The 14,186-nt window shown below is 41.6% G+C and overlaps 1 protein-coding gene across 2 annotated transcripts in view; it reads right to left on the bottom strand.

Annotated features, from left to right (window-relative positions):
• Window positions 1-228: 228 nt before the first annotated feature.
• MYL1 (myosin, light chain 1, alkali; skeletal, fast) overlaps window positions 229-14,186 on the bottom strand; it is a 19,271-nt gene continuing 5,313 nt past the window's right edge. The window contains exons 2-7 of one of the 2 annotated variants that reach the window (XM_009577493.1): window positions 7,436-7,463; window positions 4,097-4,240; window positions 2,369-2,542; window positions 1,993-2,070; window positions 1,424-1,476; window positions 229-546 (exon numbers count right to left, since the gene is read on the bottom strand). In XM_009577493.1, the coding sequence (XP_009575788.1) occupies window positions 1,448-1,476; window positions 1,993-2,070; window positions 2,369-2,542; window positions 4,097-4,240; window positions 7,436-7,463 (453 nt within the window). In that variant the 3' untranslated portion in view covers window positions 229-546; window positions 1,424-1,447. Of the gene's footprint in view, window positions 547-1,423; window positions 1,477-1,992; window positions 2,071-2,368; window positions 2,543-4,096; window positions 4,241-7,435; window positions 7,464-7,712; window positions 7,738-8,521; window positions 8,574-14,186 lie in introns of those variants that run through there. The other variant, XM_009577494.1, reaches the window with a different exon arrangement.

Raw genomic sequence — 14,186 nt, forward strand, 5'->3', positions numbered from 1 at the left:
AAGTGCTGAGGTAGGTGGTAGTTCCCTAATTACTCCTTCTCCCAGTCCCCAAAGAAAACACTTTCATTCAGATTAAGTAGAGTGACCTCCTGGAGATGTCTCTTTTTTTTTTCCATAAAACTTTATTTTGTGAAATACAATATACAGAGAAAATAAATTAAGTGCCGTGTGCTGCTTTGAGTGGGTTTGAACAGCTTTAGAGGAAAAAAAGACTTTATAGCCACAAAGTGACCACAGTGATTTATTGATGTTTTATTTTTCCAAGAGATTACATTGTTTCAATGCAAACAACATGGAAAGAGATGCTTGGGATGGATCCTGGATGGTAGCAGTTTATTCCATCTAGCTTGCCTTGGTGAAAGTTCAGGTTTTTTAAATGAAAGTGTAGTGACCCAGAGGTGATACCTATGGATGCACTGGTAAAAAGTGGTGGGGCTGGAGGCACATTATCCAGTTCTATGCGGTTTCCATGTTGATGGTGACAGACTGAACAAGAATTTCAGGCAAATCTCGAGTGCCATCTGGTCTTTCTGAATTTGACTTGTTCTGGGAAGGAATGGGAGAGTTGGACTTGAAGTCAATGTTAGCTGAAGAAACACTTGCAAAATGACAAACTGAGCCCTTGATTTCTATTTTGAGGTGTTTGTTGTTTCATACAGCAGTTGGCAATGTGTCTTTCCTGGGCTAGAATAACTTACAGTTCAAATAAGCCCACAGATCTACGATATTTTATGTCAGCATTTTAGACAGCTGCTGAGTTTTTCTTTGGACAAAATGGCAGCATATCAAAGTTGCAGGGGGGTTTTTTGTTGGTTTTTTCCCTTATTGTGGAAGAACTGCTAAATGATTAGGTACTTTTGAAGACATCTTTTGACTATTGATCATGACTGTTAGAATACTCTTTTTCAGATGACTATTTTGTTTGAAGAGCTTGTCTCAGTACTTCATGCAAGTATTCAGTCTACTCTGTCTTTACAGAAATCTACAAATTATCAGAAGGGGTTGCTTTTATTTCTTTTTTTTTTTGAAAAACAAAATCTCAACGTGCTTATAGGATAAATGTCTCAGGCTGTCACTTTGCATAGCTTAAACTCTAATTTTGTATGACGACAGAGATCTAGGGTGATATTTAAGCCTAAGCATTTCCATGCTTATGAATAAACTGAGCATTTCTTTTCACAGTTTGGGTATGTTTGAAAAATCCACTAAACACAGCTTCCAACCATTTATAGAGCTGTGAACAAGACCCAGGAATCCGCACTCCTGTTTTCTTTGCTCTTAGAACAAAATGAGATTGTTGTCCATTTGTATTGTTGGGGAGATGGTGTCATGTTGGTTTCGTAACCTATGTCTGGCCATGGGCATGTAGAAGCCTTAAGCATAGCAAACACAAAGGTTAAGTATGTAAATGAGAAGAACATACCGTTTGGTATCTGGGGAAGTCCACTTAGACAGACAAGATGTGCTTTACAAATGCTGTGGAAAGATACAGATATGCTAGTTAGAAGGAGCAGCAAGTGTTACTTTGGGAAATACCTTTAAAAATAACAGCTGTTCATGAGCTGATGGCATTAAAAACACATGTTCCTGATCAGATTTGACCCAACATTGTGACAGAAAGTTATAAGTGTTTAATGTCGTACAAACCAAATTCTCTTCCCGCTTAAGTGCGATAAGACTAAATATATGATGGAGTGCTTTGTCTAAGCATTAGCTATAGGATTGGTTCCAATCACTGCAACTGCTCTATAGAAAGTCAGAGAGTCTAGAGATCTGGTGTTGACTGAAGTAGCCTTCTCTGTTGTGGTTGAATCTAGTCTTTTGAGTAGTGTGACTGCAGGCTAACCATACCGCAACTGTCATCTTCATGCATAAGCCTTTCAACCTAAGTCAGCTGTAGCTTTGTCTAACTGATTTGCCTGAGAAGCTAAAAGCCAACTGCTTTTAGCAGAAGAAATGTAGGATGAGAGGGTGTTGGACCCTTGCACCTACCTTCATAGTTGATGCAGCCGTTGGAGTCTTCCTGACCTTTCATGAGTTCATCTACTTCCTCTTCTGTCATCTTCTCACCTGGAGAGTGGAGAGAGCTCGGTTAATTCTTCCACAGACATGCAACTGAGGCTGAACCCTACAAGCTTTTCCAAAGGCTTTCCTTATTTTCTGGGTTAGTAACAAAAAGAACTATAACTGAACCGAGCTTTATTACTTTTAACTTTCTTTAGAAGTTTTGCGTGTTAGGAAACCCAGAGTCTTGTCTGGCTTTGTAGCCTCCTACCTTTCCAAACTGATTAGAAAATCTTTCCTCCCTCTCTCATGCCTTCAAACAGCAGCAATTTTTAAAGTGCGCACAGAGATGATAATCCCTTACCCAGAGTAGCCAATACGTGACGGAGTTCAGCCCCCATGACTGTGCCATTGCCTTCCTTGTCAAAGACACGCAGACCTTCAACAAAGTCTTCGTAGGTACCCTGTTCCTTGTTGTTAGCAGCTGCTTGCAACATGGGCAGGAACTCTTCGAAAGTAATTTTCTTGGCATTCATCTCTGGAAAGAAAGCACCAGTTGCTACATGCTAGACACTATGTGTGTTCTTTTGAGATATTCGCCCTCAAATGTGGGAGAGCCTCCCACCTCATTTACACACCTCCTTTCATCTTTTACTCTAGTCTTTGCCTCAGGATTTGGCAGTTTCTTTGCAGAACCTGGATTCTCTCTTGTCGTGGGAGTTAATTTTCACATCCCTGCTCCACCTTCTTCTCACATAATTTTATATGCTTATGTCCATGTTGTATTTTTCATTCATTCAGAAATGAAACTTGCTGTATGAGTTGATCTTTGAAAGGATTTTGGGAGTGAGGGAACTACAGAATACAGTAAAACACAAATCCTGAGCTCCAAACAGTGGGAAAAGGTAACCAGAGTGGGATGTTGTGACTTAGACAAGCCCCTGAGGTTGCTGACATCATGTTACTGACCTCTTCAGGGTCTCTTGGATGTGGTAGCAGAGACTATTAGCAAAAGAATAAACTAGTTAAAACCAGGAATGTCTAGTGGGTGTTGTGTCCAAATTTACTATTTAACACGTTCAGTGTGGAGGTTTAAGGACTCACAAGCTTAATGCATCTAACCACTCTGATCTCATGAGCTGGAAGATGTAGTCCTCAGTGAGGCCTTCCCCAAAGGGTTTTTGCTGGAGCAAGGCTGCCAAATAAAAGGATTTTTTTTTTGTCCCCCTGGATCTTTGCAAAGAGCAGCCTTCATCTGGACAGCGATGAAATATAATAGATGGAAACACAGGAGAGACTTTTGAATATACAGTTGTTTACAGAAACTATTTTACTACCTAGCTGTATAAAAATCACTGTCAATTCTTGCTATAGTCACTTAAAGTACTGTTATGGCCTCGCTTCTGTTAGTCCTCTGCTCAGTGCCTGAGGGTTTGGATATAATTTAGCCCATCTTAATATGGTTCTGCATGACTGAAATCAGGAATCACCTGCAACTAGGTCCTTGTTAGAAGGAAGTGACTACAGTATTTACCATTTCTTTTATCTCTAAGGGGGTAGAAAAGGAAATAGAAAATGGCTGCTATAATAAATGGACAACATATGCCTCAGCATGCCCACGTTTGTAGGAGCTTTGAGCAGACCACCCCAGTCAGCAGAAATATACAGGAGGGTTTCCAGTCCCAGGGCATGTCTTGGTGTATGCAGAAGATCCTGCACTGGAAGGACCTGAAGAGCTGAGTATCAGCTGTTAGAAATGGACTTACAGCTCCTCAGCGAGGGCTGGGGCACAGATGGACTGTGAGCAGCAATGAGGGTGTGTTACACCTACACCAAGTTAACACAAAAATGATCCCTACAGAGAATTCTCCATAGCCTAAGGAGAAGGTTTTCCTCTTTCTGAGCACTGTATTCCCCATCATCATCTTCTTCAAAAGGAACTGGAGAAATTCCATGTATTGTTGCTGCAGAGCCCCCCACCTTGCTCCTCTATCAGAGCAAAAGCTCCTGTCCCTCCTGCTGTGACCATTGATGTTGCCTAATTACAGTTCCCCAGCCTGAAAAAAGGCCCATCAGACTGTAGGGTACTTACCCTCTTTGCTGGGGTGGCCCAGGATCTTGTTGATCTCAGCATTTGTAGGGTTCTGCCCCAGTGCCCGGATGATATCACCAACCTGGCTCAGGGTGATCTTGGCATCACCAGTCCTGTCAAAGAGGAGGAAGGCCTCCTTGAAGTCTGCAAGGGAAGAGCAACAGTTAAATTGAGCCAGGAAGCTCCCTATTGACAAGTTGTGTTGAGAAAGACATGAGCCTGTTGTCTCCTGGCATTCTTCCACCAACTCCAGGGGAGTTAGCCGGGGGAACCTTTGGCCCATGATCCCAAGAAAAACTCCTCCCCTCTGACATTTTGGTTTCACTATTTTTAATCTTTTACATCTACCTTTCACAGCTTTCCTGGCTCTAATAGCCATCAATAGTTTTGTGATTGACCCCATGTTATTTCAAGCGTGGGGAAAGATACGCTTTCTACAAACATTGCCATTCAAGAACAGGTTTCTTTACGTGACAAAGCAGCAGAAGGTAAAAATGTTATTATCCACTCCACCTTATCTCACCAGAGGACTGGCACTCTTCTGTCAAAGTACCTAGTAGTGCAAAACATCTGCCTGCTTTGATGGGTCCTGCCTGCAATCCCAGCATCTCAACTATGCAGTGCTAATGGAAAACTTGAAGGTGGATTTCAAATGCGTCTACATTTATTTTCCCTTAAAGTTGCCTTACAATGACATTTCTACTCCCGTTTGTTCCCTCCTTTGTCTGCCCTTTGCAATCTGTCCCAGCTTCTTACAGATCTATTAATATCTGGCTTTTCCAGTGGTAACACTTGTGTGGTGCTTTATTCCAGTGCATGTCCAGTGTGTACACTTTGAGACTTTGCTTCTTTCAGTGCTGCCAAGTGATCAACGTTCACTTATTTCCCCCTTGCTGCTGACCAAGGACTTGGGGTACAGACATTTCTCCTACAAAAATCAGCACAGATGGTTGCCTTCATTGCATTGCCAGTCTTCATCTTCTGTTGCAAAGTTCCATGTTAATCACCTTACTATATTTTTCAAGTTTTTTAGAGTATTTGTGGCAATGAATAAAGAAATGCTTTTAAAAAGGGCGGGGGGGGGAGGACACATGAAAATCAAGGGTCTAGCTAAAAAGCTATCTTTGAACCTCATATGTCAAGAGCATCTTGGACTGTGCTGTTGATCTTTTCTGCACTGCAGTGTCTGATGATTCTGTGTTTTAGCTCCAAGTAAACCAGGTGAAACGCCTTTCCCTTGGCCGTGTTGCGCTTCCAGCAGCTAGACAGGCTTTGTGTTTTACAGTGTGTGTAGGTGGAATGCTTTTTGTGCCTTGGGGCAGATTTAGGAGTAATAAACCACATTTCAAATCATGTCTTCATTCATCTTGTGCTGGGGATGTGTGACGCAGAGGTATTTAGGTTCTTGCTTTAGCCATCCATATACTGCCTTAATGGAGGAGTTGCTGGCACCCAGTAAAACTGCTGATACAGGATGTCAGCCTGCTAGGCTGTAATCTAATACATCTGAAACTAATCCTCTTACTGTCTGATGTGAGAGACCTATAACCCTTTACTGCTACCCCTCTCCCCTTACAGCTTTTATTGCAGGGTATGAAATCAAGGGCTTCTGGACCTGTGTAGAGCTTCCCCTTACAATATACCAACTTGATATCAGCTCCTGCTCTAGCAGTAGAGCTGTAGTGATTCATACCATATGATCTGATCTGATCTTTATCTGGTGCATTAATGACATTTAGCCAGAGCGAGGTATAAAACAATGCCAATTTGCTATTAGCAAAGCCACCAGGAGAGTTCTCTGTTTTGCAAATCCCATGAAGTTTTATGTTCACTGGGTTCTGGACACTGCTTGGAGAAAAGTCCTGATTTTATTTTTTTTTCTCAGGCATGTATTTCACTGCAATATATCTTTGCTGTGGGGTTTTTCTCTCTTTTTTTTTTTTTAATTTAGTTTATACCTTTGCTGGAATAAGCACAACTAAAATCCCTCTCTGAGGAGGGTACTACCCAGCTGCTGGTGCGTCAGCCTGTGTGGATGGAAATAGTTACTGAAGGTGGGACATCTCTGTTCCTGGGAAATTCTCCCTCTCTCAAGTAGCTTTTAATTGCTCCACTGCTTGGTTCAGTCATCGCAGCATTACAGCAGCTGGATGATCTGAAATATGTAGGGAAGCTGAAAGAAGTATTTTGCTTTGTTATGGATGCCAGCAGCTTTGAATTGATGGCATTTTTCTGTAAACCCTCCCAACCATTTTGTAAAAGTTTTAGAATTAAAAAGTAAGGAAGAGTCCAAACGACTTTCTTTGTGACCAGGAGTGTTTGGACTGCAGGAAGAGAAATGTTTCCAGTCTCACTTCCTGCAATATACTTCTCCCTAATGCTCTGAGAGCAGGCTGGTGTTCAGAAGTTTAGGGCTCTCTCAAGTCCTGCTTCTAGCTATTCCTCTCCCTCTGGATTTCTAGTAAATCCTTGTATCTTCTATTCTAAATACTTTGTTCACAGTGAGAAGTCCAATATATTTGCTACTGAATTTTTAACATTTTTTTAAACCTACATTATTTAGTATAACCTAAATGCATCTCTTAGGATATTTAACACACTCCAGCTTAGATTTCTAGAGCTTCAATGGGGATTTTTGTTCATGTCAGAATTTTTAATCAGATCTTTCTAGCAGGTTGAAAAAGAATTTGGAACTTGCTGGTGGCTTGTGAAGCAAAGGATACAGCAAGATGCTCAAGAATTGCAGCATATCCAGACTATTGTGTTTATATGCAATAGTTCACACAAGACACTTATTTGCTAACTATTTCCATGCTTCATGAATGTATTTACAGTAAAACTGCCTTTCTTCCCCCTCTTCCACAACACCTCCTGGCAAAAGTGACATGTAGGCCTCTTGCATCTTCTGGTCGTGTAAAATTGCAATGTCACTGCACCTAAGTTGAATTTTCAGCTCACTCCCTCCTTCTATTGTCCTTCAGCTGCCTATTTCCCCCATGACTTTCAAATGCAAGACCCATTTTCAGCATCCTTGTGAATGGAGCACAACTGAAAAATGTTCAGTAGGTAGAGCTGGTAACACCAGCGTATTTCCTCTTCATACTATGCCATAAACTTCTCAGCTTGGGCAGCATATAAGCACCCAATTAAATTACATGTAAATCTACAGTCAGATTCTTGTTCACTGTAAGTCAACACTGCTCCTCTGAAGTCAGGAGTGTGGTGTTTTATACCAACTGAAGTCCTAGCTCATCTTTTCGTAAAGGTTAAACTTCTGAGCCTGTAGCTCCTCTCTGAACCCGCGTACATGTAAAACACATTGGCTCTCTTGTAACTTACCATCCTGTTGCTCCTTGGAGAACTCGATCTGTTGGAAGGAAATCAATCACAAAAAATAGCTTAGGAAGGGGGGGCTGGGGGAGAACCTGTTTGTTTTCTAAAGCATCCAACTCAATCCGTGAGTCATCTTCCAAAACAGCAAAAATGTGGCCTGTCAGATGCGCAGAAGTAATGCAGGTAGCAAAAGAGCTGTTAAGACTAGTGAATATTTAGAATTCAGTAGCCATTAGGTTCCCCCTTCTGCCCCCTGTTAAACTTTAACTTTTATTTCACTTACCATTAATTTGGTCAGGAGTGAAGGACTGCAGTTGGGAAGAAAAAGAGAGAAGAAAGAGAACTAGTACTACTGAAAATGCACTGAGAGAAAGCAAATAGCACAAAGTAGCTAAGCACTCTCACATTTGTCTTGCCTAATGTAATTAGGCCATAGCAACCTAAACTAGCAACTTCCTGTGTAAAAATGCATCACCAGTCTATTTTTAAAGATTCTGTTAAAATCTGCATCCCAGGGAAAGCCAGGGTTGTGGCTAGAAGCAACAAAAATCAAAAGTCTCTTAACTAACAAAGTCGTCATTAATGTACCATCAGGTCATTTACTATTTTAGTATATAGATCTGTCTTATTAAGACCATTTGAAGTAATATTGCTTAACAGGCAATTTTTACATTAACAGAAATTAGACCAATCCCTTAAAGTTTGTGTTTCAAATTAGTTTTTGACAGTACATTGTTTCATAAAGTACTAAACTATGATATTTTCTTATATAAAAATAGTACTGTTTTCCTTTGCCACTTTAGCAGGTGGCATCTGATTTTTAAAAAAAATTGCTTAGCAGACAGCACTAGCAAATTGTAACCCTTCTGTCTGAAGCTACAGGAGCCGCACATCTATCATTGCCTGGTGCAGAACTTGAGGCTAGCTGGAAAACCTCGCATAGTCCTTTAGATTTAAGGAGGAAAGCCAAGCAAACTTCCACTGCTTCTGGACTGTCCTTCCCCCCCTAGAACTAACTTGAGCGAGAAGCCCAATTTACTTATGTAAAATACACTGGCTCGCTGCTAACCATTAGCTTTCCAGTGGACCCACCATGGTTGAGAGTTGGAAAAGCAGAGCAGCAGACGGGCAGGAGGGATTAGCTGAGAGGTCTCGAGAGTGGTCCTGCTTTCCTGGCCTTTCTTCCCCTTATTTATCCGGTGGTGCTGACGGCATTGCCTGGATTAGGTGTCAGAGGAAGCGGTCCCTCCCCTTGGCGAGTTCTTTAGCTTTCTTAGGGCAAAGTGAGAGGAGGCTCCATGTCTTGATCGACATCTTATGATGGCTATTTTTAGGAGGCTGGAGAGGGGCAGGGAGTGGCAAGCAGTAAGTTTGATTCATGCCAGCACTTTCTGGGTCCGTACCGTCAAGAGGAGATATTCCTTGTCCAGACCTACCAAGACTTCCTTATAGGGAAGGTTTCTATTCTTCCAATAAATTGTAAAGTCAGTGGGCAAGGAGTGTTGAGGGTAAGAGGTGCCAGCCCAGCTGGCTGGTTTTACATGTGGCTTGCAGGTTGTGCATTATGCAGCTGGATGGTCCTTGTACCTTCGCTGGGCTTTGCTCGACCCCTTATGGATAATGCAGCGCTCGATGTTAGATGAGTGGTGCTGCTGCTTGTCTGCTCAGTGTGATCCAGTTGTTGGCACTGAGCAGAAGATTAACCTGTTGACGGAGGTGGTGTCTGACTGTGAAACTCTTCCTCCACACTGGTCACGTTTTCCAAATTTTGAACATTTTTAAGGGAAAAATTATCTGTGCATTTTGGACCCAGCTGCATTGCTAGGTTAGCAGCTGATGTGTAGATGTACCCTGCAGGGCAGTGGGAAATTTGGATTCACAGTAGCCTGTGCTCTCTAGGACACTCTTCCTCTAGGCTGGGGTTAGGCAGGGCACCAGCATGCCAGCTTCAGAGCTCACTGGAGTGGTGAGAGGAGGTGCTGCAGAGGTTTTGGTGATGTGGAGGCAAGGAAGAAGTCGTGATGGAAGCCAAGACCCCCAAAAGGCTTTGTGAACTGGAAGGATGACTGTTCATGGTGGGGAAAGGGGTACTTGCTTTTTGGGTTGCAGAGAGGAGGGGTCATAGTGGGACTACAAGTGGGGAGTTTCTAGGTAGGTTGCAGGAGGTAAAGGCTGCAGCTTCTTCAGTAGCAAAGATCTAGTCCCACCATGTAGCATCCTTCAAGCCTAGGTCAAATCTCCAAATTGATGCTGTGAGACATTGTAAAAGGATTAGAAAACTTTGCTCCAAACTTCTTCCTTTCCCTGTCACCTCAACTGGGTCAAGAGTGTCATGGAGCCAGGGCGGGAATGGTTGTGTGACAACAACAGACTCCCTGTTGCAAACTCAAATCCCCTCTCTAATTTCTATTGATTTTGTTTGTTGAGCATTCACTGCTCCTGGTTTTCTAATGAGAAAATGTGATTAGTTAGGGAAATTTTCTCCTGTAGCTCACTTAGTTACCTGAAGATAAGCATAACATTTGTGAATGTCTCTTCAGTATATTGGGGGCTCTGAAAGAAAGAATCAAATCCAAGCAGACTTGACTTTACTGGTTTTTCTTTTTTAAAACTGAACGATCAAAATAGGTCAAAATATTTGGTTGGATTTGAGACGTTAACCTCCTATCTCCTATTTTAAAAACTAAAGATAAAACTGCGAAGAATTTTCTAAGCTCACCATTTTAGCTGGAAAACATTCTGTCCAAACAGATTATTCGCATTTTTGGAGAAATATCTGGAAAATATACCAAGTATGAAAAATGCTCCACTTGCAGTCCTTCAGTTTGTTTTTTTCTGCTATCTTTAATATATAAGCCTGTGGGAACAGGGATGTATTCGGGACAAAGTGTAGCCATGATCAAATGTGCTGGCATAGAAAAGGGGGTTCATGCTTTTGTCTGAATTAGCTAACATAGGTTTAGCACAGTGCAGCCCTCCTGATTAATACTGGCTGTGGGCACGGGCAGTGAGAAAGCTAATACAGATCTTGGCCATCAGTCCCAATGCATTAATAGAGGAGCTTTCTAAAGACTTTGGCAGAGCTGAAATGTTGCCTGGGTCAATGCAATGTGTTGCCTTTTGTGGAATCTTCCTTCTGTCCTCAGCCTCTTGCTCTCCAGTGCTGGCAACTGGGAAATGTTCCCCTGAAAACAGGATTTTTTAAAAAAATTTTTTTAAAGGAAAACTTCGATTAATTTTCTTGAACATTTTTTCTTATTTCCAGGTAAGCTTTATGGTTGGCTACAACAAAACTCATCCCAAAAGACTTCAGATGCCAAGCAGAAAATAATTGGGGCATGTTTGTCTTGGGCATAGAAAACTGATACCTGAATTAGCCATCTGGCTTGAATGGGCTATCAAATATTTATAAATTGAGAGGGGTCTACATATAAACTGATGGATCTTTTGACCATATGAGACTTTGGTCAGATTTTAGATGAGGAAATACTTGTGTACTACATCAGCCCTTCATTTTATTACTGGTTCCTGAATAAAAGTGCACTAAAGAGTTTTGCTGGGGAGAAATATTCTAGCGTGGGCATGTTGCATTCACTTGAATTAAGAATCACCCTGCTTTGAGCCAATAGGGTCTGTTGGGGACTTAAAATGCTACTTGCTTTGAGTTAAGGGCATCTGCGAATGGCCTTCATATAGAATATATTTCAAATACTCCTTAAAAAAAATTAAAGGTAAGAATTCTGATTCTATAAGGAGCTTTCATAAACTTCAAAAGGTAGAAAGAAGTATTTGGCAGTGATCTGATCTTTGTTCTGATCCTGGCGGTGTTCTCTGCATTGTCAGAGGACATGATGAGTCTCAGGGCCTTAAGGAAGATGTTGAAATTTCAGGGAGTTCAGTTTAAAAAAATAAATGCCCCCAACCCTCCAGCAAAAATAACGAAAGGCTGAAGGAAATGCAACACATGGAAAGACTAGAAGGATCTGGATTTCTTTAACTTGGCTTAGCCCTTATTTGTGGATAAAGCTATTATCCAGAAGGTTATCTGTGCCAAAGGAAAAGGTAGTGTGTTTTGGGGTTTTCTGGGTTTTGTGTGGTGTGTTTTGTTTTTTAACCATTAAGGCTTTCCCCTGTATAGTTTGTGAGTGCCTTCTATTCCTCTTGTTGCTAGATAGAGGCATTCTGATCAGTTCCCAGTTAAATAGGATGGAATTAATAGGATCGTATGCAACTCTGTGTCGCCACCTAAGCGGAAGACCCAGTCCACACAAATCTTTATTTCCAAATTCTAACTGAAGTTCCTAACTTCCCAACAAATCACCAGTTCCTGGGCCTTAGGGCCTCAACCTTTGCGGTGTGGTGCTGTGCTCACCTGTTTAGGCTGGTAGGCACTGGGACTGAGCACAGCCGTGCTGTGACTGTCGCTTTGTGCTCACTGTAAATGTGTAAATGTCTGGAGAGGGTGAAAAGCCCTGGGAAAAAATGCTGCTCAGAGTTAAAGCATTCAGCTGCTCCATCTGCTTGTTACCCTTTGGGTAAATTACAGAGAAGGGGATCATCTCAGGATTTTATTAGAGTCACCAGATATTTCAAGGTACTGTCTCTGTAGAAGAGACTAGAACATATCAGATGTCTTGGAAAATCAGAGAGGAGAAAATTGGAGAGTCCCCTAGGATACTTATTGTATATTTAGCCTTCTATTCAGGACTAGAGGGATTTTTTTTATGTTTGGGTGGAGATAAGCTAGGATTGTGCCTACAGCAATTCATATGATATCTGCTCACCATTAATGCCTGCTCCTTGATTAATACAGCTGCACGTATCTTCTAGTAGACATCACTGACTGCAGGATTACACAGCTCTCAAACCCCTCTGAAAAGTGGGCTGTCATTCTCCTGTCCCTCACCCTGGTTCAATAGCTTGTGCGATTGCTGCCACAGATTTGAGAGAGGCTACTTCTCATTTAAGTAAGAATCAACAGCCTGATGGATTTAGCCTCATGTCTTTTATGAGGCAGAGAAACATTAGGAGCAGATGAGCTCTTGAGAAAGAGAGCTCTGTTTTGAGAACAGAGCTGCCTGGACATAAAATTGAAAAAAGAATAAAAATGACTACCATTAATATAGAAGAGAAAATTGCGTGTGAGATACTATGAGGTTTGGAAGAATAGCTCAAAATCTCTTTGAGTTTAATGGACTTAACTGCAGATGAATTTGAATTTTTTCTAAGCCTTCTGTGTAACTTTCCAGTTTGTTTACTTTTAAAGCTTGTAACTTCACAGTTGCTTATAGTTGTGCAAAAACTTTTGGATGACCCTTGCCGATTAAGTAACATGCCCTTCTGAAATGGCTGGGAGGGAAATGTGCTCTAGCTGCACTGTTGATCATACCATTTTGAACAGATTTCATTAGCTTCATGGGGGGAAATGCGTTCAGTTGTGCTCATTGAGGTGCTGAGCTCTTCTCCCTGGTACCAGTGACAGGACGTGTGGGAATGTTTCAAAGCTGTGCCAGGGGAGGCTTAGACTGGACATTAGGAGGCATTTCTTGACCGAGAGGGTGGTCAAACACTGGAACAGGCCTTCTAGAGAGGCAGTCAATGCCCCAAGCCTGTCGTGTTTAAGAGGCATTTGGACAATGCCCTTACTAACATGCTTTAACTTTTGGTCAGCCCTGAATTGGTCAGGCAGTTGGACTAGATGATCATTGTAGGTCCCTTCCAAATGAAATAGTCTATTCTATTAATTTGCAAAAGTGTCCCTTTTCTAATTGCATTTAGTTTTGCATGAATGTGTATAATCAAGAGGATGTGCGAGGAAATGTGAGGCTCTGGAGCACTGCTCTCGGAGGGATTTGTTGTTTTAACATGCCTCCCAGTGGCAGTGTTTGAGTATTAACATTATTTAAACTATTGCTACTTGACATTTAAGTGCTATGCGGTAAACCAGCCAGTTGAAAGTGCTTTTTGGCAACGGGTATAAGATGTAATAAAGCCTCAGTGAAGTGGGGGCAACTTCCAACTTCGTTGTTTCGTATCTCCTTACAGACAACTTCTTTCTTTACTTGTCATTGGCTAAATTAGTCACCTTCTTCTTGCCTTACGTAAGATAAGCTCAAATATCTTGTTACTATCCGTTACAATCTCTCTGTGCTCTAAGGACATTAAAAACACTATTTTAGAAGTATTTTGGGGTTGTTTTGATTTATTAGTTGATGGGAGAAAGGCTCTGCCACACAACCGCTCCTAACACTTGAAATTATTCTGTGAGGTCTTGAAATGTTACTCTGTGTGTAATTTGCTTTAAATTCCACTGTTTCTACCAAAGTTTGTCACTCCCCAGACCCTCCAAAGGCTATAGGTATCTTTTTTAAATGCTGCCAAAGCTGTGAATTACTAAGAATGGTTTTTGTAAAAAAACCTATTATTTTCCAAATAATTTGTCAGATTAGCAGACATAAGAACAAACTAATATATATGGACAGTCCCTACTTTTGAGGGACTCCTTGCTTAGCAGGACTTTAGGAAGAAAAGGAGGCAAAGTTCTCCTAAAAACTTTGTAAAGAAAACTAAGTGATGGCTTTTCTGTTTGCTTTTCCTTCTGGTTTTCAACAGTGTCCCAAAGGGATGTCTTGGTGTGTAGCCAAGTCTGATGTCCAGGTTACCTGTCCTGGGACACTTTTATGCCATGCCTCGCCCGTGCAGTGATTTAGCAACTGCCAGCAATGTGGATCTGGCATCAATGGCAGGGTTCAGCAGG

The sequence above is a fragment of the Fulmarus glacialis genome, unplaced genomic scaffold, assembly GCF_000690835.1.
Source record: "Fulmarus glacialis isolate BGI_N327 unplaced genomic scaffold, ASM69083v1 scaffold15235, whole genome shotgun sequence".
In the NCBI taxonomy this organism is placed as follows: Eukaryota; Metazoa; Chordata; class Aves; order Procellariiformes; family Procellariidae; genus Fulmarus; species Fulmarus glacialis.